We start from the raw sequence: 23,190 nt of genomic DNA, 5'->3' as shown, positions 1-23,190 counted from the left end.
ATCCCGTCACTCCTCTTAAATGAACTCAGAGAACAGTGAGCACTTTGCAGTAGGCACTGAGGAAAGTTTCCCCGAGGTGGGCTGGGGCACGGCTAATCATTCTGTGGCTACTCGGGAGACAGCAGTAGACGTCTCCATGTAACCTTTAACCTTTAAATCTATGGTTCCTGACACTTGGGGAGTTGCAAAACCCTGGCTGGCCTTGTTAGTTTATGTTTGGTTATCCCTGTCCCCCCAAATGGACCGGAAGTCTGAGGATTTTCCTGTGCTGACCTTTACTCTGGTGTTGTCATGGCCTAAGTCTCTTTTGCTTCTAGGGAGGATATCTGCAGAGCTCAGGACAAATGTGACACCTTAGGTGAGTCTCGTGCATGTCCCCATGGCTAAAATGGTTTCCTCGATGTTTCTCTTCCGAGTCACAATCGCTTCTAAAAGTAAATCCATGTTGGTTTCTCCCCTTCTCTCCGAATAGGTCTTGCTGAATTGGGAACCATTTGTGACCCCTACAGAAGTTGTTCCATTAGTGAAGACAGTGGATTGAGCACCGCTTTCACAATAGCCCACGAGCTGGGCCATGTGTAAGTCATTCCATTCATAGTCTCCTAAAGCTTTGTTTACCTGGGAGTGTTTTCTTAACTTTAATAGAGCCAAGACTTCAGAGTAGATTTGGCAGGATGAAAGTAGATTTGACAGGAAGCTGAACCTTTGCGAGACACTGAGTAAAGGCGATCCACCCTCTTCAGCCCTAGTTCTGTGTGTCTTTGGTTGAACTGTTTGTGTGTGATGTGCAAAGTCTAATTATTTTTCTTCTCCCACTGGCGACTCAAGGAAAAGATGCATTTTGATTCCTTCCTAGCACAGCAAAGGGTGAATTAGCTTGGAGAACTTTCTTGACTCAACATCTGTGTCCAGAAGGTTGCCTCAACGTTGCTCTGGTCCACAGATTTTAACTGATCCAGATCGTTCCGAACTCTGGTTATACACGGCTATAACTCAGACAGTTAGCATCTAAGACAGCGATGTCCCTCCTTCAGAGAAGAAGATGAACAATGCTGCAGAGAAAGATTCAATTTCCAGATTACAACCAGAAAGTGGCCATTATGAGATAACTCTCCTTGTTTGTTTATCTGAGAAAGAGCACAGAGAGGAGACAGGGCAAATCAGTGTGAATTTACCAGAAATTATTCTGATTTGGGAACACACTAGTGTGTTTCTAAAATAATTAGAGTGCATATCATTTGTATCTTTAAAATTGTTTTCTCAAGAGAATCATTAGTGTAGTGGAGCTGCTGTACATCCTTTTGGGTCAGATTCGAGCTTTGTACACAGCTAACATTATCACGGAAAAGAAAGCTTTTTCAGTTCAAATGCTTTTCAAGCACCTCTTGTATATGCTGTGCCGGGTGTGGAGCAGGATGTATGCACACCCGTACACGCTGCAGGCACACACCCAGAAGTTCAATTCCACAAGTGCCATTCACCCTTTCCCTTTTCATACACCTTTGCTGTTTCCTCCCAAGGAAACTTTATCACAGATCTAATGTTTAGAATGTAATCCAGGACTTCAGCATAGGCAGGCCAGACTGGCTTAGTCAACATCTCCGTGGCCTTTCTGATTCCTGAGACATAGTCATGAAATGCAGAGGATCCTCAAGATGACCTATATTTCCAGGTTCCCCATCTGAGTGACACTTTGACCTGAATTATCAGGTGATGAAAGCTCTCTCTGCCTTAGTTGCTCGTCTACAAAGTGTAGGGAATAGTAGACTCATTGTTGGCTGTCTGTGGGAGGCTGGTTCCTGGACCTGGCGTAAATACCAGACTCCGCAGGTACTCAAGCCCTTTTTATGAAGAGGCATTGAATTTTCATGTCACCTGTCCTTATTTGCCATATACATTAAATAATATTTAGATGACTCATAATGCCTAATACAACAAAAATAGCTATTATATTCTATTGACTAGGGGAGAGGGAATTCCATGCACGTTCTATACCAACACAAGTTTGCTCTCTCCCCTAAATATGTTCCATCCACAACTGATGGAACCTGTGGATGTGTGACCCTCGGATGCAGTGAGTCAACTGTACTGTTCCCTGTATCAATAAGTTACGAAACAGAGCATCTAAAACCCAGAATACGCATCCTGGTGTACTATGGATGTGAACAGTCTCAGTTATTATCAATCAGTAACTATTCAAAAAATAGGTATTATAGCCCCAGCAGTGAGCTTATTTAAATAAAAATACATTTCTGTTTATTTGTATGATAAAATAAGTGAACTTGATTTTAGCTAGTTATGGCGAGTTGGGCATAAAGGGCAGCGCCTGTCTACCTTAGGGAAAGAAGCCAGGTGGGGTTCGAATGCTCACCTTGGCCTGAGGTGTGCTTGAGTCAGTGTTAGGTTGACTCCGTAGCTGGAACCCACAAGCCGGAGCGTATCTTCTTGGAAGAGATGACCTCTTCAGTATGACAAACTTGGTAAATTCGTCTAATGCAGATCACATTTTCCCGTCTCTACTGGCAAACTGAAGGACCCACATTTTTTAAAGAAAAAAAAAAGAAACAAAAAACAGAACACGAAAGAATTAGTGGAGCAGATGCACAGGCTTTAGTCCAGATTTCTCCTTTATAAGAAACAGGTCTACACCCTTCTAGTTCACTCACGTTTCCCGAGTTCAGCGTGAACTAGAGAAGGGAATTCCTCTCTCGGTGCTAAATTAACCACCAGCTCAGTTTTCTGATTGACAGCAGTCTTTCCCAGAGAGAAAAGATGACCCTCTGACCCTGTCACCTGGTGGATAATTGCCTGGGCTGGAAGGCCATGTGGGTCATGGAGGGGGTGTGCACTGAGGAAATGCTATCATTTTCCCCCCACTTCCTCTGGTGAAGCCAAGAATGGAAAGTATGTGTGAACGCTGTTGTCACCCGCCCAAGCCCAAGAGGACACTGGCATTGCTCCACAGCCTTCCCTCAGGCAGAACGGGAAAGAGTTTAAGAATCTTCTTGTGCCGGGCTCTTCAGGAAGCCGGCTCCTGTCAGCTGGCATTGGCATGTGAATCGCTGTGCCATCTCTTCCCTCAGCTGGCTGCCCTTGTGTGCCTGGGGTCTCTGTGTGACTTCTTTTGAGTTCATGCACACACCTTACATACCTTCATAATGGCACTTTACTTGATAAACACAGGTGTATCACTTGTCAACCCCAGCCCAGAAATGGGAGATGCAAGGTCCACAAGGATCCTCTTACTACAAAGCACTTAGCTTCCATTTTTTACACCAATTTCTTTTTTTATATCAACCATAGTATAGCATCCCACCAAAATCTTGACTCTATGGATTACCCTTTAACTGTCTATTAGGATTTCCAACTACTGTATTCTAGCACCAACTACAGCACATTCAGAGCCTCTGCAATTCCAAAAAGCATACTTAACCCAACAAATGGTTGTGCATTCACTAAAGGTGCCTTATATTAAATTGAATAAAAATGCCCTTGTGTTCTATTTTCCATCTTGAATTGTCTTACAGTTTATTCTGCTCACCTGGACTCAGATGCTTTTCCATAGCACAATAGGCAGTTGCAGTTTTCTCTTGGATGCAACAGAGCCAGCATGAACCACTAGGGTACACTGACATTCCCACCATTGTCTCATCGACTTTAGGTTCAATATGCCTCATGATGACAGCAATAAATGCAAAGAAGAAGGTGTGAAGAGCCCCCAGCATGTCATGGCGCCGACACTGAACTTCTACACCAATCCTTGGATGTGGTCCAAGTGCAGTCGAAAATACATCACTGAGTTCTTGGAGTAAGACTTGAAAACTTTCTTTTAGTAACAGCCCCTAGTGCAAGAGTTCTCAACCTGTGGGTCACGACCCCTTTGGAGGTTGAACAACCCTTTCACAGGGGTCGCATATCAGATATTTACATTACAATTCATAACAGTAGCAAAATTATAGTTATGAAGTAGCAACAAAATAATTTTATGATTGGGGGTCACCACCACCTGAGGAACTGAACTAAAAGGAGGCAGCATTGGGAAGGTTGAGAATCACTAATCTAATGCCTGGTCTATACAGAGTAAACCATTAATGGAAAGAAAATGCAGAGTTTAGCATTCCTTTTGGGTTGTTGTTTTTGATAACATTCCTTGGAGGCAGGAAAAAAATTACCCTATGACATCTGTTAGTGCATAGCCTTGCCAGTGTTTGGAAATTACAAACTGCTCTGAGCAAAGAGTTGGGTTCTTAAAGGGAATATGCAAATATTTCTGCATTTGTGTAATGCTTTGAAATTTATTCAGGTCTTCGGAGAAGGCTGTGATGATGTACTGCTAACCTAATAATCTTGGCTTGGAAGGAATGGGGTAGCGAGAGGTTGCCAGAAGAGAGTTTGTGGTAGAAATAAGGGCATGTTCTCTCTCTCTCTCTCTCTCTCTCTCTCTCTCTCTCTCTCTCTCTCTCTCTCTCTCTCTCTCTCTCCTTTCTCTTTATGCCCTTTACCTTTTTTTAAAGCTTCCTCAAAGACCCAATTACATTATACAAGGTCCACATATCACAGAATTGGTGCTCTCCTTTCCCAGAAGTGCAGAGGTTAAGCAATTGCCAAAGTCCACTGGTTTACATTTCTGTAACAACAGATGCAGGGGAGGGGTGGGCTTTCTTCATTAGAACTTACCTGGTGTAAATTTTCCAGAAGAAATGTTTGCAGAAACCTGAATGAAACTGAGGGCTGCTGTTTTTCTTCTAAGCAGGTAGCTTGAGATGCTTTCCTGCTATGAGTCATCTGTTCAGCCAACAGTGAATACCTCTTGCTACAGACTGGGCCCTGTACAGAAATAAACAGATGCTAGCTGTGGCCCTAAGATCCTTACAGTCTATTGGGAAGGACTGTAAAAAAAAAAAAAAAAAAAAAAAAAAAAAAAAAAAAAAAAGCAGATAATGACCCCTGCAGGAGATTGGTGCTCCCTCAGACACTATATTTCCTCCTGGCTCTGTCCTATGTGGAGAATATCTTTCTACAGAGTATGTGTCAAAAATGTAGCTTTAGTGGGCTGGAGTGATGGCTCAGAGGTTAAGAGCACTGACTGCTCTTCCAGAGGTCCTGAGTTCAATTCCCAGCAACCACATGGTGGTTCACAACCATCTGTAATGAGATCTGGCACCATCCTCTGTATATATAATAAATAAAAAATAATAATAATAAATGTAGCTTTAGCTTCTAGACTTACCCTTGATTTATCCTTGGGTGAAGAGAACAGAGCAAAGGCCAAAAGGAACAGTTCTTGCAGCCACTAGGTGTGTGCATGCCCTTCACCCCCATCTGCAACCTTCAGGAACCTATCTCATCATCTGTCTGTTTCTGCTTCCCGTAGCACTGGGTATGGCGAGTGCTTGTTGAATGAACCTGAATCCAGAACCTACCCTTTGCCTTCCCAACTCCCAGGCCTCCTCTACAACGTGAATAAACAATGTGAATTGATTTTTGGGCCAGGTTCTCAGGTGTGCCCATATATGGTAAGTGTTAAGTCGGGGGTAGTTTCTGCCCTCGGCCGTTGATTCCGGACTTGTTTGTGGTCACATTTTCCCACTGGGTTCTCACTCTACATCAGTTACCCAGGTACAGGTTCACAGTGACCTTGCTGACGGTGGCAGTGCCTGTGATGGGGTTATGAGGCCGTGGTGGGCTCAGTAGGGCAGCGTTCAGCCTGAGTTTCCTCACGGCGCTCTCACAATAGCACAAAGGGGAGATGCCATTGTCACTTGGCAGAAAGTCAGCGATGGCACAAAGGGGAGATGCCATTGTCACTTGGCAGAAAGTCAGAAAGTAAGCCCAAGATTGTGGAGGCCAGTTCACTGTTCTCCTTTTATGCCCTGTAGCTTGTAAAGTGACCTGAATTACAGGGACTCTTCCAGATCCGGTACAAGTAATTCCTGAGCCAACTCTGGTGCCCAGCATTAACGTGTTAGGTTGTATTCTGTGACCAGCTGGTCTTCAGTTTACTTCTGGTCATCATCTAGCTGGCTGGCTGGCTGACTGGCTGGCTGGCTGGCTGGTTGAGTGGTATTTTAATGTATGAGTCAAAGATCTCTGTAGGTAAGCAGACTTAGGCTTTCGTGGGATGCCTTGGGTTGTGGCTTTGGGAAATGTATGTTTGTTTTGCTGAAGAGGGATATTCTGGCAATGGTTGGTAAATTGGAAAATATAAGGAATCCACAGAAATGATTTTAAAAGTTCAAATAACTACATCCAAAATAATGTCCACTTCTCTGTCACTCGTACAAAAATTAAGCCATTGAATATGGTAGGGCCTATAATCCTTGCACTCAGGAGTTTGAGGCAGGATGATAGAGAGGTATCCTGAGTCTTAGCATGAACCATGTATTTCTGTCTCAAAACATCATTGGGTGGGGAAAGGCCAATGGGAGAAAGACCAAGCACATTTTAGTGTCTTCTTTCAGTGAACTATTACATAGCAGTGTAAATGTTAGATACTTAGGAATATACTCCATAATAAACAGTTTGATAGCATACGTCTTCAACATCAAAAGGAGAAAGGAAAGTACCCAAAATACAGGTGGTTGGAGGCTTCTTTTTCTGTTTCTAAAAATGAATTTCTGGTAACTATTAACTTTTCTCCTGTAAGTATTTTTTAAATAATTAGGATAAAATTAAAATATAGAATCATTTTTTAAAAGTATACCTGGAAGGATTGGAGGTTTGGCTCAGTTGATAGAACACTTCTCTTTTTTTTTTTCCCCTTGGTTTTTCGAGACAGGGTTTCTCTGTGTAGCTTTGCGCCTTTCCTGGGACTCACAGAGATCCGCCTGGCTCTGCCTTCTAAGTACTGGGATTAAAGGCGTGCGCCACCACCGCCCGGCCCTGGAACACTTCTCTTGAGAGCAGGAAGCCCTGAGTTTAGTCCTCAGAACCCATGTGAAGACGCTGTGTGGTAGCCCTGGCTTGCTCCCAGGGAGGCAGAGACAGGAAAAAACAGTGTCTCACTGGCCAGCCAGTCTAGCCTAACTGGTAAGGTCCATGACAATGAGAGAGCCTGTCTCAAAGAATGTAGGTGGTGTTCCTGAAGATGACACTGGGGCTGTCCTCTGGCCTCCACACACACATGTGCGGAGCACACCTGAACATACACCAATGCACACATTTGTGCACACACATGCATTGAAGACTCTACCTTGAAACACTTCCATCCATCTGTCCATGGGGATAAGTCCCCAAAGAAGAACTCAGTAGAGGAAGGAAGGAAGGAAGGAAGGAAGGAAGGAAGGAAGGAAGGAAGGAAGGAAGGAAGGAAGGAAGGAAGGAAATTGCAAGGTGTGTTGTGTGCTCCTGTTGATAGGAAGCTTCAGTGCTGTGTATCCCTGGTGGGTTTTTAAACATCTGCACAGAAGCATAGAGAACCCTGAAGATGTGAGCACTGCTGAAGACAGGGTTACCTCTGGGGTAAAAGGAGCAGGAGAGGGATGCAGGATGAGTATACAAGGCCTTAGCTTGCTTGCGAATTTTCTTTTCCTTAACTTGGTAATGATGAGAACATAACTACCCACTATACTTTTTTAGAAGTGTGAAATATATTTTATTGAGTTTTTTCTGTATTTCCTCCTACAACCTTTAGATCTTAAAAATGGCTCCTTACATGATCATGGTATACACACACATGCACATATCCATGCAAACGCACATGCACATACACAGGTAAGCATGCATATACACACTAATTTTGGAGCTAAGACAAAGCAAAATTCAAGTCACATCCATTTTCAGAATTCTAGTGTAGTTCTGAGAATGATCCCTCATCCCACTGGACCTCACTTTCCTCATCATTAATATAAGAGGGTATGCAGATAAAGGACCCTGTGATGACATGTATGACTCAGAGGCTTCTTCAGGCTATTCCCTTTTACAGAACTATATCTCTCACCAGAACAGAAATGTGTCTTAGGTGGCTGCATTTTGGAATAGTTTATAATGATGAATATATCATACCAAGAAAAAAACATCCTTTTGCAAGCCAACTTTTACCCCTGGCAAAGTGTGAGTTGAAAGGAACTCTTGCCCTGTGTGCTCACACTGTGTCTTGTCTTCCCCTGAACGGAACAGATGCAATGTAGACGACTCTGGTGCAATAATGTGGATGGAGCACACAAAGGCTGCAGGACTCAGCACACACCCTGGGCTGACGGAACCGAGTGTGAGCCTGGAAAGGCAAGTAACATGGAATGGTGTCTCTCCTCCTGGGACAGAAAGGCTTCTGACTTGGGTGGATTCAGTGCTGTGTGTGGCACATAATATATTACAGTGTGGTTCAGCATACAGATTCTTTTGAGGATGAAAGTATGGCTTACAATTGAGAACTCTGGAAGTTAATTTTAATAGATAAACCATTTAGTGTGTGGTGATATTTTTTTTTCCTTCTGAGAGTGGCACTGGAAAGCTATTATGATCAAACATATTAGAATCGAAGAAATGCCCAAACACTGTAAGCCAGATGCCTTCACTGTTGATTTACCAAGTATGTTTTCTTTTATATAGTGCCATGATGTTACCTGGGACATATCTAAACCCAGATTCTCATGAGCTGGTTTTGGTTTTAATGATTCTCACCGATTTGTTAATAACTAAACAAAACACACTGTTTGTGTGGGCCAGTGATAACAGAGTCCCACGCCATTAGGAGTATGATTAATCTAACCTTCTGTACCTGGTATGCACCTCCAAACAGTGGCCGTGGGCTCGTCATATCATCTCCATCATCACACCCAACCATTCACTGAAGGAAATTTTAGCTCTAGGTCCACATGGCTTGTGTCACTCACCAGGGATGCAATATGTGGGCACTACTTCCAAAACTCTTGGCATCCTTATCATTTCCTGCCTTTTTTCTCTCTCTTCCCATTTTTTGTTTTGTTTTGTACTTCCTTTGAACATCTGATTTATTGTGCCTCTACTTTACCTTGTAGAGCTAATAATATCCAGGATGTTTCCTTGGAAGAATCACTAAAAAATCAATAGCTTTATTCTCCCTTACCTGATTTTATACACAGAGAACTGAAAAAAGAAGTTTCTTATCCTAAGATTAGTCAAATCATTTAGGGAAGAACTGCCCCAAACCCTTCCAGGGTGGACCCTCCTCACCATAGTTCTGCCTCTGGCTTCTGAGAGACAGTGGGTTGCTTGATGGACCCTGAACTCAGCTCTCTGAGTGACTTTATTTTCCAATGGTCAAACATGAGGACTCCATTTTCATCACCTATATCTCAATGATTAAAGGAAATAGGGGATGTGGAAATTACTTGGTTAAGTTATATTTTTGAAGATGATTTTGTATTGAGTTGATGACAAAGTCAGCTTATCCCTCCACTTCTGCTGGGCTTTTCCAAAGCTGTAATCTGAAGTTTAGCTTTCCGTAGTGATAGCCTCAAAAGAAACAATAGACCTAATAGCTTCTGGAACTTTCATTATCTTAAAAGAATGATAGGTATCTTTGTTCAAAAACTGAAGTTTGTGTTTTTTATGGAGCATTAAACTTAGTGTGTCGGGGTGGAGAGATGGCTTAGTAGTTGAGAGCACTGACTGCTCTTCCAGAGGGCCCAGGTTCAATTCCCAGCACCCACATGGTGGCTCACAACTGTCTATAACTCATATGCGTGCAGTTTCCAGACATATGCAGACAAAACACCGGTACACACATAAAAACAACAACAACAACACCTTAGTGTTGTTGAAAAAAAAAAACAAACTTTTTTTTTCAAGTGCCAGTGAGTGCAGGGCCACAGGTTTTTTGTGGGAATGTACTTCACAGGTTTACACAGCAGTCATCAAACACTGAACATGATACTCAGTCCTACACAGTCAAGATGGAATTTCTGAGTCCTTCTAAACACAGTAACCCAGAGGCTGCTACCAGTAGCTAACAATAAGCAGGACTTCTTGACAACTTGGTTAGTTGAGCCAACTGTCTCGCTCAGATTGACTGATCTCAGCAAAATCACTGGCATTATATTGTGGTTCTTCATCTGTCTGATCCACCCACCCTTGTGTCTGTTTCTGACACTTGTTACTGCTGGGAAAACCACAATACAGGAGCATTCCCAAGAATATGGTGAAGTGACGTGTATTTAGTGAAACCGTCATGAAAGGACTCCCGAGCTCCATGCAGATGCAGGCTTTCCCACCAATTCTGGACCACAGAAAGAATTGAAGGAGGGCTGCTGTGTCTGCTTCTCAACTTCTACTTTTGCAGACAACTGGGAGACAATAGCTTCTGATGGGGAGAAGTCTTGGGCAACCTTTCAGGAGACCCTGCCTTCAATGCTTAATGAATTCAGCTAGAGCACGGAGTTCAAGCCTTCTACAGAATATGCGTAGACCCCCGTTGACCAATTTTAGAAAAATAGCTGTGCAGAGAAGATAAGTTGTATTCTTAATTGTGCTTTAGAACCTTGGCAAGGTCTAATGGCTCTTACTAAAAATAGATCTAGATACAGGGATACACACACACACACACACACACACACACACATACACACACACACACACACACACACACACACACACACACACACACACATTCTTCATATTGTTCAGACCAAAGGAAATGTTTATGTTGGCATAGAAGTTGATTATTTTGTTCATTTGTTTCATGTTGATTGCTCAGATTTGACAGTGTATTCCTTTTCTCCATTTATCAGCTCATTCTCACTCTCCTTGTCCCAGAGCCTTTTTCCCCTTTCCTTTCTTTCTGCTCACTCCATCCACAGCAATCTATTTTTGAGCTAGATTTCTAACACAATGTTACCTTGATGAATGACTCACTAATGTCTCCTTATATTCTCCCTTTTCTTGTTAAGCCCATGAACATTTTCATTTTAAACCTGTTTGTGATCCTGAAGTTCAGAACTCTCTTTTTTCAAGAGTCTTTAAAATAAACTTGACCTCCGCATCCCCTTTCTGACCTCTTAGAAAGGTGTGTGTATGAACAATACCATAGGATCATATGGTTTTGGACTCTGCTAAGGAAGGCTGGGGCAAGAGATGACCCAGTGGGTGAGAGTGCTTGCTATGCCAGCATGAGAACCTGAGATCAATTTCCAGTGCCCGTGGAGACAGCTATGTGTGGCCACGCACAGGCCTGTAGCCCCAGCATTATGGCTGGTAGGAAGAGGCAGGAGGATCACCAGGGCTTGCTGGATGTCAGCCTAGCTCCAGGTTGAATGAGAGACACTGCCTCAAAGGAAGAGCCACTTTATGAGAGGGATCCAAGATAACACCCCTCTTCTTCTTCTTCTTCTTCTTCTTCTTCTTCTCCTCCTCCTCCTCCTCCTCCTCCTCCTCCTCCTTCTTCTTCTTCTTCTCCTTCTTCTTCTTGCCTCTGTACATGCGCACACAGGCACATACCACTCCACACTCACACAGACACACATGAAGAGACACATACTAGCATATGTGTGTGTGTGTGTGTGTGTGCGCGCGCGCGCGCGCGCACATGCATACACCAAAAGACTGACCTGATTTCAACCCAATCCACTAGCCATTTAATGCTTGTTGTGATAAAACACCATGACAAGAGTAACTTTGGGTGAGGAGGGTTAGTTTATTTGGCTTACAGGATCAGATCACATTCCTTCACTGAGAGAGGAAGCCAAGAAAGGAACTCAAGCAAGGCAGGGAATTGGAGGCAGGAACTGAAGCAGAGACTGTGGAGGAATGCTGCCTGTTGACTTGCCTCCTCAAAGCTTGCTCAACCTGCTTTCCTATGCAACCTAGGACAGCTACCAACCATGTGTGGCCTCTTGAGCATTTGAAAGGTCACTCTAGTCTATGATGTTACTTATGCGCAGAGTAGGATCTGAAAACAAAGGAGGGGGGGGGGGGAAGAGGATCAAAAATTTTACAGTCTGGTTGTGGTAGTGTATACCTTAAGACTAGAAGTCAGGAGGCAGAGGCAAATGGACCTCTGTGAATTCAAGAGCAGCCTGATCCACATAGAAAGTTCTAGGCAGGTAAAGACTGTGTAAGTGAGACTTTGTCTTCAAAAATACAGAAGAAAAAAAAAAATCACCGCAGGGTGAGAGAAATGGCTCAATGGTACAGAGCACATGCTGTTCTTGGCAAAGACCTGAGTCAGGTTCCCGGCACCCATTTTACCTTCCTCAGATGCTGTGAGAAGATGGCTACAGAGGAAGAGTCCAGGACAGCACAAGACTTTACTCTTCCATTCCCCACCAAGCCTTTCTATCCTGGGAGGGATGAACCTTCCCTCTGTGTCCTTAACCTGTCTCTTACTTGCCTCTGCACACCATCCTGGCCTCCTCCACCCTCCACCTCTCACCTCACTCCTGCTCCCCCGCAGAGACTTCACAAGAGCCCAGCTTCACTGCTCCTCTTTGGAGATCTGAGGGAGCCACAGGGATTACCCTCCTGTGGCTTTGGCCACTGCCCCTCTTTTTGTTCCCTGACCAGTTGCCTGGGCTTTAGGTCACACACATACAATAGCAGAAAGTTGAAATAAGCTCATCCACTCCCTGTCTTGCTGGGGAGTTTTATTGCATTTTATTATTATCATAATAATAATATTATGATCCAGAGTATAGAGTCTGAAACTATCAGAAAAAAAAAAAACTATAACGAAGTGTAGGACACTGTGATCTGTCCCTGTTCCTTTAGTCTGATCCTAAGTGATTGGGAGTGGGTTTATAAGAATTAAGTAGTTAACCCCCCCTCCCCAGTTTAATCAAAATTGTTTTGAAATCAAGGGTATTAATAAAGCCTTCGATTTTTAGCAAGAGTGTAGGGTCTTAAAGCCTTGCTAATAGAGATTCACACTGCAAATTCTCTAATTCATTTTGGCCCCCATCTGCAGTCCATGCCCCATTTCCACTCCTCATTTTTCCAAGTACACAGACTAATTGAGCAGTTTAAAGCTGGCCATTAGGGCTACCCATTTAGTGTGGAACCCGCCACTCACTGGCCCGTGTTTATCAGAGCAAGCAGTAAATGCAAACACCGCCTAAAATCAATGAGCATGATATTAAAATGCCTGCAGTATCCATTATTCATAGAAATAGCAAATTTGCAGTGTTCCAAACCAGCACAGGGGGGGAAACTTAAAAATGTGATGTACTTCTGCAGCCAGCTGGTCCTAGGATGACTCACAGCACCAAGCTCTCCCTCACTGCTCTCCTTATTAAACACAGCACTGCAAGTTTGGATTTTGTGTTCCCAAAGAGATGGAGGGCCCTGCGACTGATGGATCCTGGGGAAGTTGGAGTCACTTTGGAACCTGCTCCAGAACATGTGGAGGAGGCATCAAAACCGCCATCAGAGAGTGCAACCGACCAGAGTAAGTCCCGAAGTCTATCCTTGCTGCTCAAAAGGAATTCTTCAGCTGGGGGCTGAGAAAGAGGGAGCAGTGGCCTTCCAGGGCTGTGAGACCCAGGGTACCCCCACCACCTTAATTCCACAGTGTTCTTTTTCTTTCCAGATCTGCTGCTATTCCTTAAATTTGTCTGTCACACAATTGATACTTTTGCCTTGGCTGCTCTTAAAGATCGGGCATATCTCATTTCATCCTAGAGTTTGGGATAGTATGTTCAGAGTGAGCAAGTGCACTGCATAAGAAATGAGGACCATCCGGGCGGTGGTGGCGCACACCTTTAATCCTAGCACTCGAGAGGCAGAGCCAGGTGGATCTCTGTGGGTTCGAGGCCAACCTGTTCTACAAAGTGAGATACAGGACAGGCACCAAAACTACACAGAGAAACCCTGTCTCGAAAAAAAAAAAAAAAAAAAAAAAAAAGGAAAGGAAGGAAGGAAGGAAGGAAGGAAGGGAGGGAGAGAGAGAGAGAGAGAGAGAGAGAGAGAGAGAGAGAGAGAAAGAAAGAAAGAAAGAAAGAAAGAAAGAAAGAAAGAAAGAAAGAAAGAAAGAAAGAAAGAAAGAAAGAAAAGAGGACCACCTCAAGTACAAATTGACGCACCAAGCACTAAGTGGGGCAAGAAGCGGTGCCATCAGGCCTGTGGGTCCTACTCTTACTATTTTGTTTGCAAATTTGGCTTTGAGATGCCTGGTGGCAGAAACAGAAACCTCTAGAATCAGTTCAGTCTTCAAAATAGAAAAGAGAAACAAACCAGAGCAAAGGCCTAGCTAAGAAAGGCAGACACGTTTCCTTCCTTAGCGATTCTATTCTGTTTTTAAATTAAGAAACAGGTTAAATTTCAAGATAATGAATTTTTCAATTTGAAAAAATTAAAATTGTGAACTAGATATTTCCCACTCAGGCTCTTACTATAGCAACTGTGTATAAAATCTTACTTTAAAAAGTCAGGACATATGTTTCATTTTTAAAAAAATTCTGTATGTTATTTTTGTCAGTACAGAGATGACAAAAATATTTAAGTGTTTTTACATGTTTAGTCCTTTGTACATGTCCAAGAGTAACCTGTGGGAGTCTGTTCTTCCCTTAGGCTAGGGATCCACTTCAGCTTGTCAGACGTAGTGGCAAGAACCTTTACCCACCAAGTCTAGTAATTGTCCCCTCCCAGTTTTTGGAAGCATTGACTAGGTGAGCTACTTTCAAAACATTGAGAACTGGTTACTATGGAAGAGCCATTAACTAATAAAGCAATATAGACAGACATCAGTCCCCTAGTGTGCCCCATTAGAAAAAAATCATTAAAGGTAGATTAATAAAACTCCCTCTTTTCTTATCTAACTCTCAAAAAGGAATTCTCCCCATTGAGCCGTCAGCCTCTTCTGATAGCCTGGAAGCATAGAACCAGCCTACCTTCATTATTTCAGGAGAGAATTTTTTGGACTAACCCAAATCCGATTGTACTAAGTCATGTAAATAAATAAAGGAGCTGATATATCTGCTCCAGCCAATTTGTAGACAAAAACTCATCTGTCTTTAAGAGTAGAGTGCACCTGTGACGGTGTTTATAAAAACTTCTTTGTAACCTTGAGGATGTATGCTCCCAAATTTAATCGGCTGGGTTGTGTAACATGTACTTGAAGGAATGACCTAAGCTGGCTGTACAGAGTGATAATTAATCTCCCGACTTCCTGAAGTTCTTTCTACTCCTATTTGGCACAAAGTGTCCTTAAAAAAATCTTTTTAGTTGAGAGATGCAGCTAATGGTATTTTCAAAGTTGATTTTCCTATAGTTTCAGTATTTGCCTACATGGAAAAAATAGTCATATCCAAACAAATTTTTTAATTATGAGATTAATTTTTCCATTCTAAAAGGTTTATAGCTATAGATTTTCATATTATGTGGTACACACAAATCAGATAGAAACCACATTGTCTAGGAGATGTGTAGTTCAAAAGGGCACATTTACATTCATTAAAGCCATATGCAGAGTTAAGGAGGAAATTATAATCTGCCTTTACCCAAAAAACAAAGTCACAGACTGAGTTTGATATGCAGAATGCTGGGATTAAAGACACGTGTCACTGTACCCAGCTATATGTACTCATTGTTTAAAAAGGAGGAAACCAGAGCAGGGCACAATAAGGACAGCAAGATTGGAAGCCAGAACCAACTGTACCACCTACAGCCTCCCCCCAGCTCCATTATGGTCATGATTGATGTATCTCCCAGCACCTAAAACCTCTGCTTGAAAAACAAAACAAAATTCATTTCTTACACTTAGGATTATTCTGAAAAAAAAAAAAATTCACTAAAAGAGAAGAACAATTGTGAACTTTCTCTTGGAGCTCCATGGTGTTCTGAGATAGTTGTGTATTCTGAGCTGTTCATGTGTTTGTGGCTGAGTTCTGAGGCCTTCCCTACCCCTGTGATGAATTCGGCCAGCTGCTGATAGCTGGGGGATGTGTTGTGTAATTTATACTCTGAGTAACATCTGGAAAAGACATGTGCAGAGTTTCACACTGAGAATGAATTTGCACCATGGTGCTTTGCCAGAGTGCGCCGTACTCGAGCGACAGTGTTAGGAACCCAACGTGCTTTCTCCTCCTATGACGTGGGTCGAAGTGTGGACATATGCCGTGTGTGTAGTCCTATTTTATAAACCAAATCAAAAGACTAGCTGTGGAGAGAAGATGGGGGAGGACCAAATGAGAGGCAGTGGAAGGGAGTGTGTTCCTGTGGTCTCCTGTGAGGAGGTCAAGGTGTAGAGGACAGACAGGAAACAACCTTACACCTTCCCTTACAAAACTGTTAGAGTTGAAGGGCCTGCAATCATTTGGGAAAAGGGGACAAAGATCAGCTTCATATGTTCAGGCTTTCTGTTTGATAGCTGACACATTATCTTCAAAGCAGGTTTACAAAAACTAGGTATGGTGATGCATGCCGATAACCCCAGCATTCTGGACCTGGAGGCAGGAAGATTAGGAGTTCAAGGTCATCCTCAACTCTGTAGGGAGTTGTAGGACAGCCTGGCATACATGAGCTAGTCTCAAAGATAAAACAACAACCAAATCCAGATGTAACACAGGCATGTCCCATTTCATAGTTGTAAGTGCTGAGGCAAAGTCTGACTGCTTTACTTAAGTTGACACTTACTGGAATCAAAGGCAGAAAGCAAAGCCGGACCCAGAGGAGGTGATGGGAAGAGGTGATGGGAGGAGGTGATGGGAAGAGGTGATGGGAGGAGGTGATGGGAGGAGTTGATGGGAAGAAGTGATGGGAAGAGGTGATGGGAGGAGGTGATGGGAGGAGGTGATGGGAAGAGGTGATGGGAGGAGGTGATGGGAGGAGGTGATGGGAGGAGGTGATGGGAAGAGATGATGGGAAGAGGTGATGGAAGGAGGTGATGGAAGGAGGTGATAGGAAGAGGTGATGGGAGGAGTTGATGGGAAGAGGTGATGGAAGGAGGTGATGGGAGGAGGTGATGGGAAGCAGAATGCAAACCTGGAATGCGGAGCCATGTCCTTCTCCCTTAGCCATGTGTTATCTCAAAGTTGCTTCCTGAAGACCCAGCCAGTCACAAGTGAAGGGATGAGGAGGAGAGGAATAGGTTCCAATACATTGCATCTATTGTCTCCATTTTTTTTTTCAGACCAAAAAATGGTGGGAAGTACTGTGTAGGGAGGAGAATGAAGTTCAAATCCTGCAACACCGAGCCCTGCCTGAAGCAGAAGCGCGATTTCCGTGAAGAGCAGTGTGCTCACTTTGATGGCAAGCACTTTAACATCAATGGTCTGCTGCCCAGCGTGCGCTGGGTCCCCAAGTACAGTGGAAGTAAGTGCAGTGGGGCTGGAGGGCGGGGCTGCCGGGCTGGAGCTCAGTCCAGACACGGAAGTCACATAGCATCACCATCTTCCTCTCTAGTTTTGATGAAGGACCGATGTAAGTTGTTCTGTAGAGTGGCGGGGAACACAGCCTACTACCAGCTCCGAGACAGAGTCATCGACGGAACACCTTGTGGCCAGGACACAAATGATATCTGTGTCCAAGGCCTTTGCCGGGTAAGTCCATGTCATGTTTTCTTCATTGAGCTCTCCTGGTACCTAATTGATCTGTGGCTCCCTTAATAGAATGACAGCTACTTGTATCTGGGCACTGGCTCCTAGGCAGTGTTTCTCAAAGTGTGGTCCCTGGATACTGTTAGCATCGATCATCATCAAATGATTCTGATGCATGTTATACCAAAGTTTGAGAACCACTATTCTAGGTTTTTCTTGTTTTCAGTCTCTATGGAGATCTATGCAAAAGTTCTCCTTGAATATTTATTGTACCATTTTACACACACACACACACACACACACACACACACACACACACACACACACACACACTTTTACTGTAACTGAGTGCTTAAGGCCAAAACCAAGAGCTTCCTAACAGCAATATTTCTAGGTTGAATTGCCTTATTCCAGAACAACAGAAGGAGGAAAAGCCAGCCTCCCTGGGATGTCTCTTTGTCATTTTAACTACGATTGCCTTGCCCAAAACACGCCTCCCACTAGTGTTAGAAAGTAAGCTGAGAAACTCCTGGCAATGTGCAAAGAATCTGACAGTGACTTCTCAAGCCCTTAATACTTTTTTCTTTGTGTTCACAAGTTAGAAATCCTTGCTAGCTTGGCCAAGCTCTAAGCTGTTGAACATGTTCACTACATGTGGCCCAGAGGCCAACTAGAATTACTAGTGGATCGGGTTTGATTGAAGCATCACCTAAGGGGCTACAGAGATGGTTCCATGGTTAAGAAACACTAGCTACTCTTGCAGAGGACTTGGGTTGGGTTCCCAGCACCTGCAAGGCACTTGACGACCATTTCTAAATCCAGTTCCAGGAGGATCTAAATGTTTTTTTCTAACCTCAGAAGACCTTAGGCATGGATATGGTTCCCGTACATATGCAGGAAAAGCATTTACATGCATGAAAGTAAATAACTATTTAAAAAGAGGGAGTACCTCGGAGGTGTACCTGACTCTCAGCTTGCACTGGCCTGATGGTATGGACTCTCTTATCATTCCACTCAGTCTCAATGCATTGAGCTTCTCAAAGAGACCAGTGCACTAAAGAGCAGAAGAGTGGGCCTCTCTTCTCCTGCAGGCTTGGCGGTTGCCAGGGTCCTCCCTGGATTGGCCAGGGCCCTCCCTCTTCATTGCTTTGCTAAGTAAACAAGTTATGGGGGGGGGGGAGTGTTGCACAACAAAACAACCTCCCAATTTCTCCTGATAAATCGGAACATTTCAGCACTGGACTTGTGGTTCTAAACATCAGCAGTAGCCCGGAGTGACAAGCAGCTCGTCCCTTAGGATGTGCGGGAGCTCTCTGGTGTGGCCTCAGCATCACCATTCTCCTTTAGTTTCCGTGGCTAGGCGGTTTTTTTCATTGACTCTGTTTGTTCATGGACCGTTACATCTCAAATGTTAATCTGCGCATGAAGCACCTGGGCAGTTGGTTAAAATGCCAGTTCTGATTCGGTAGGGATGGGTGGCTCCAGAGCTTCAATATGCCAAACGGCATCAAGGATGCTCGGTTCCTGTGGGTCCGATGACCACATCTTAAATGGCAAACTGTGGACAACTGGCGTCCTCAACCTTTGCAAGTTTTAAAGGGCACGGCTTCCTTGTCGTTTTTTTTTTGGATTCACATCACTGAAAGGAATGCATGACTTGCCATTTTATTATCTCCTTAATACTTACCACTTATTTCAATTGTTTTCTTTTAAAAAGCAAGCTGGATGTGATCATATTTTAAACTCAAAAGCCCGGAGAGATAAATGTGGGATTTGTGGTGGTGATAATTCTTCATGCAAAACAGTGGCAGGAACATTTAACACAGTCCATTATGGTAAGAATCTGCTCCTAAGAACCAGGGGAGGGGAAAAAAGGTTTAAAAATAAATTGTTAACTTCATTGGAATACAGGAAGTATTAATGTGAAGGGTAAAATCAGCCTTGCTATAGTGTATTATTAACCTGGCTATAAGACATCTAGTGGTAGTAATTGTCTTTCTTTGTTGTTTGCCTTTTAGTCTGTCCTTAGAGAATGTGAAATGTTTAGCAGAATACTGATTTTCCGCTAACTTCTCGGCAGGTTACAATACTGTTGTCCGAATTCCAGCTGGAGCTACCAGCCTTGATGTGCGGCAGCACAGCTTCTCAGGGAAGTCCGAGGATGACAACTACTTAGGTAAGAGCCTGACATTTCCATGATGTCCGAATTCCGAGTCTCTTCCTGGAGCAGCGGGTACTCACTCCTTCCTTCCTCTGGTGCACGTGACAAGCTTCCTTCTATCAAAGAAGATGGTCTTGAAATGCATTGTCTTATTTCTTCTCCTGAATAGCCCCTCAGAATATTGACTCAAGGGTTATATCATTACCGTGTTCAACAGCAAGGGATTTGCTCCTTATCTTACACTCTCTGAGTTTAGCGTCGAGTCGTGGGTCTCATGGAGCACTTTAAAAACGTCTGTCTGGGTAACTGACTTGCAAATGTTTTCTTAGAGGCATTATTTGACTTAATTTTTATGTTATCAGCTCTAACCAGGAGCAGACTCCTCATAGGCCTATTCAAGATTTTATTATGCCTAATATGTATCTTCCTTCCAAAAGCGTCTATAATGGCCTGCATTTTTTAATTCATTGTTACAAAAATCAGCCTACTCTGCTATAGTGCAGGCTCTTCAATTTTTTCCTCTAAAATGAATTCCTATTTATTCTTTATATCTAACCACACAGTTATTTTATATCTTTGCTTATACTTAACCACATAAGTAGTTCATATATATTTCTCATTTTTAAACCACATCACCAAAGACCTCTATTGATTTTTAGCGGCCTCCCAAACCAGACCGACTTCAACTTATTGTTCTTCAAATCACCTTAAGTGATTATGAAATTTGCCCACTTCTCTGTGAAGGAAGGATGTAGGCAAGAGAGGAATGCCTGAAAGGGAACTGGCAGGTCACCTTGTACAACTAGGCTGCTCCTGCCTCGAAGTTTGGCCATAGCTGGTACTTGGCTCCAGAAGAAATCAAGGCCATCTTGCTGAGTAGTCATTGTTTAAAAAAAGAAATTGATTTACTGTTTCATTCTAATGTGCTGGCAGGAATTCTATTTACCCATCAGAATGCAGCCTATAGAGGTCCAATCCAAGCATTTGGACATGCTGTGCTGGTTAATGAATATCTGTTGAATCAAATGAGAAGCTACATGTGTATTTTGAAAGGTCTGCATGAACTCATGCATTCATAGCCAGGCACACTAGTCATGCTAACTTACATGTGACTCTGCTAAAGCATTTTCTGCCATGTCACCATGTCTCCCTGCCGTCACTTGTTTATTGTGTGCCAGCAATACTTGCAACACAATAAACCAAACAGACCAGAATTACAAATCCCTGTCTTCTTGAAGCCTTCTTTTCATGGGCAAGAAAGACAATAAACAGTTACTAATCAACATCGTCTGTTCTGGAAGAAGATGCTGGATGGTATTAGAAATCCATGCAGCACAGAGAGTGGATTCCAAGGGTAAGGTGGAGTGGAAACCTTTATAGAGACAGACCATTAAAGAAAGTCATTCTAGGAAGAGGGAGTCTTTGTAAAGTGTGTGTGTGTGTGTGTGTGTGTGTGTGTGTGTGTGTGTGTGTGTGTGTGTGTGTGTATGTGTGTGTGTGTGTGTGTGTGTAGGTGGGGGTAGGGTATATGTGTGTGGCCACACACAGAAGATCATATCACCCACCCTGCTCTGTCACTTTTATTGCTCTTATCAGGGCTCTCACTGAATTCATGGCTAGGCTGAGGGCCAGCAAGGAACCTTAGTGATCCTCCTGTGTCTGCTTACCATGTCGCCCTGGGTGTAGAAGCCTGTATAGCCACCCTCATCTTCTTACTTGGGTGCTGGGGGTTTGTATTCAGGTCCTTAATGCTTGGGCAGCCTGTGCTCTGACTCATTAAACCACTTCCCAGCCCCTCTTTGCAAAGTCTTTGAAGTAGGACTGTGGGAAGAACAGAAGGAGGTCCCTGTGCCTGTTGCTGAATGCAAATTGAGACTTTAGGGCTAGATGGTATTAGGATGAGATCATGTTGAACCATGTGACTATCTGAAGAATTTTGTTGTAAGTCCTGAGAGGCACAGGAAGCTGTTGGTTTTGAGCTGATGATGATGTACATTTTCAAAAGAACACTTGGGCTATTATGTTGAGCATCATTGGTAGGACAGCAATACTGGTTAGGAAGTTATATCAAGAATCCAAGAGAAGTTTATTGTAGTGGTACCAACTCTTTTTTTTTTTTTTTTTTTTTTTTTTTGGTTTTTCGAGACAGGGTTTCTCTGTGTAGCTTTGCGCCTTTCCAGGGACTCACTTGGTAGCCCAGGCTGGCCTTGAACTCACAGAGATCCACCTGGCTCTGCCTCCCGAGTGCTGGGATTAAAGGCGTGCGCCACCACCGCCCGGCTGTGGTACCAACTCTTAACCTAGCACAGAAGAGACTAAAGAAGGATGATGATGAATTTGAGATTACTCTGGACCACATAGCAAAACTTTGTCCCAAAAATTAAAAAGGAAAAATAAAGAATAAAGAGAAAGATTCTCTAATGAGGAATGCTGATGGCTTGGCCTCAGTGAGGAGCATGACGGTGATGGTGAGTGGTAAGGGTCAGTCTCTCTTTTGAATTCAGAGCCATCTTGATTTGTTGATAAATTGAGTGTGCCATAGGAGGGAAAAAGAAGGACAAGGGACTGTTAGCCTTGGATTCGGTCCCTTGCATCCCATGAACAGAACGTGATAGCAGGTACATGCAATCCCAGGACTCAGGAGGTACAGTCAGGAGGATCAGAAGTTCAAGATCACTTCAAGTACATAGTGAGTTTAAGGCTAGCCTGAGCTACATGCGACCCACAAAAGGAAGGAAGGAAGGAAGGTCAGAAAGAAGGAAAGAAGGGAGGAAGGAATGAAGGAAGGAAGAGATGAAAGGAGAGAAAGGGAGAGGAGAAGAGGGAGTAGGCAATGATGAAAGCTGTCTTTAGAGTCAAAGGGAGTCAAAAATTCTCAAGTTTGGACCTAAGCAATGGGAAGGAGGCAGTTGCCACCATGGAGATAAGACTCGTTACTTATTCATCCACACAATCCCAGTAGTTGAAGGTCAGGGCTGTTGCCTGCCTGTTTAGCTCCCTGCTACAATGTGCACATGAGAAGCCTGAGTAAACATTTGCTGGATTGCTGAACAGCCATTGCTAGTTCTTCATGGAAAACAGAATTCTCTTGAAGATAAAGGCTCATCTTCTTCCGAAGACTATGAAGCCTAACTTGTAATTAATTATAAACAGCTGCATCTGCTTTTTAACACCAAGTATTAAATTGAGTGGTAGCTTTACAAGAAAATGAACAGGACTGAGTTGTAGCTCAATTATGAGCCATGTGTTTACAATTAAACCTCCACTGGACCCTGGGTTCACCAACACACACATACACACACACACACACACACACACACACACACACACACACACACACACACGGATTAAAATAAGATAATTAACAGGCTTCTGGAAACCAACTTTTGGGGAATCCCACATTTCTCATTTTACGACTGCTCAAAGTATGTCAGGCATTTTTCTCCATATACTTGGTGAGAAATCTGAGCATGCAGTAGTTTGTAGGATCTGAGTTCATCCTAATTAAGTTAAGCATCATGGCATGAAGTGTCCCTTATAAATTAATTTCTTGGGAGCCGAAGGCCATGTTGAATCATTCTG

General features: G+C 43.4%; 1 protein-coding gene across 3 annotated transcripts in view; it reads left to right on the top strand.

The window, feature by feature from the left end:
- The window catches only part of Adamts9 (ADAM metallopeptidase with thrombospondin type 1 motif 9), a 167,950-nt gene that overhangs the window by 34,029 nt on the left and 110,731 nt on the right, over positions 1-23,190 (top strand). For all 3 annotated transcript variants that reach the window (XM_042273682.2, XM_042273685.2, XM_006972558.4), the window contains 10 exons: positions 318-358; positions 473-578; positions 3,662-3,808; positions 5,375-5,516; positions 8,119-8,223; positions 13,215-13,360; positions 17,042-17,223; positions 17,314-17,450; positions 19,165-19,282; positions 19,528-19,623. In XM_042273682.2, the coding sequence (XP_042129616.1) occupies positions 318-358; positions 473-578; positions 3,662-3,808; positions 5,375-5,516; positions 8,119-8,223; positions 13,215-13,360; positions 17,042-17,223; positions 17,314-17,450; positions 19,165-19,282; positions 19,528-19,623 (1,220 nt within the window). The remainder of the gene's footprint in view (positions 1-317; positions 359-472; positions 579-3,661; positions 3,809-5,374; positions 5,517-8,118; positions 8,224-13,214; positions 13,361-17,041; positions 17,224-17,313; positions 17,451-19,164; positions 19,283-19,527; positions 19,624-23,190) is intronic.

Source organism: Peromyscus maniculatus, chromosome 3 (genome assembly GCF_049852395.1).
Source record: "Peromyscus maniculatus bairdii isolate BWxNUB_F1_BW_parent chromosome 3, HU_Pman_BW_mat_3.1, whole genome shotgun sequence".
Classification (NCBI taxonomy): Eukaryota; Metazoa; Chordata; class Mammalia; order Rodentia; family Cricetidae; genus Peromyscus; species Peromyscus maniculatus.
Note: the sequence above shows the minus strand (reverse complement) of the source record. Positions and strands in the feature narration are given on the sequence as shown.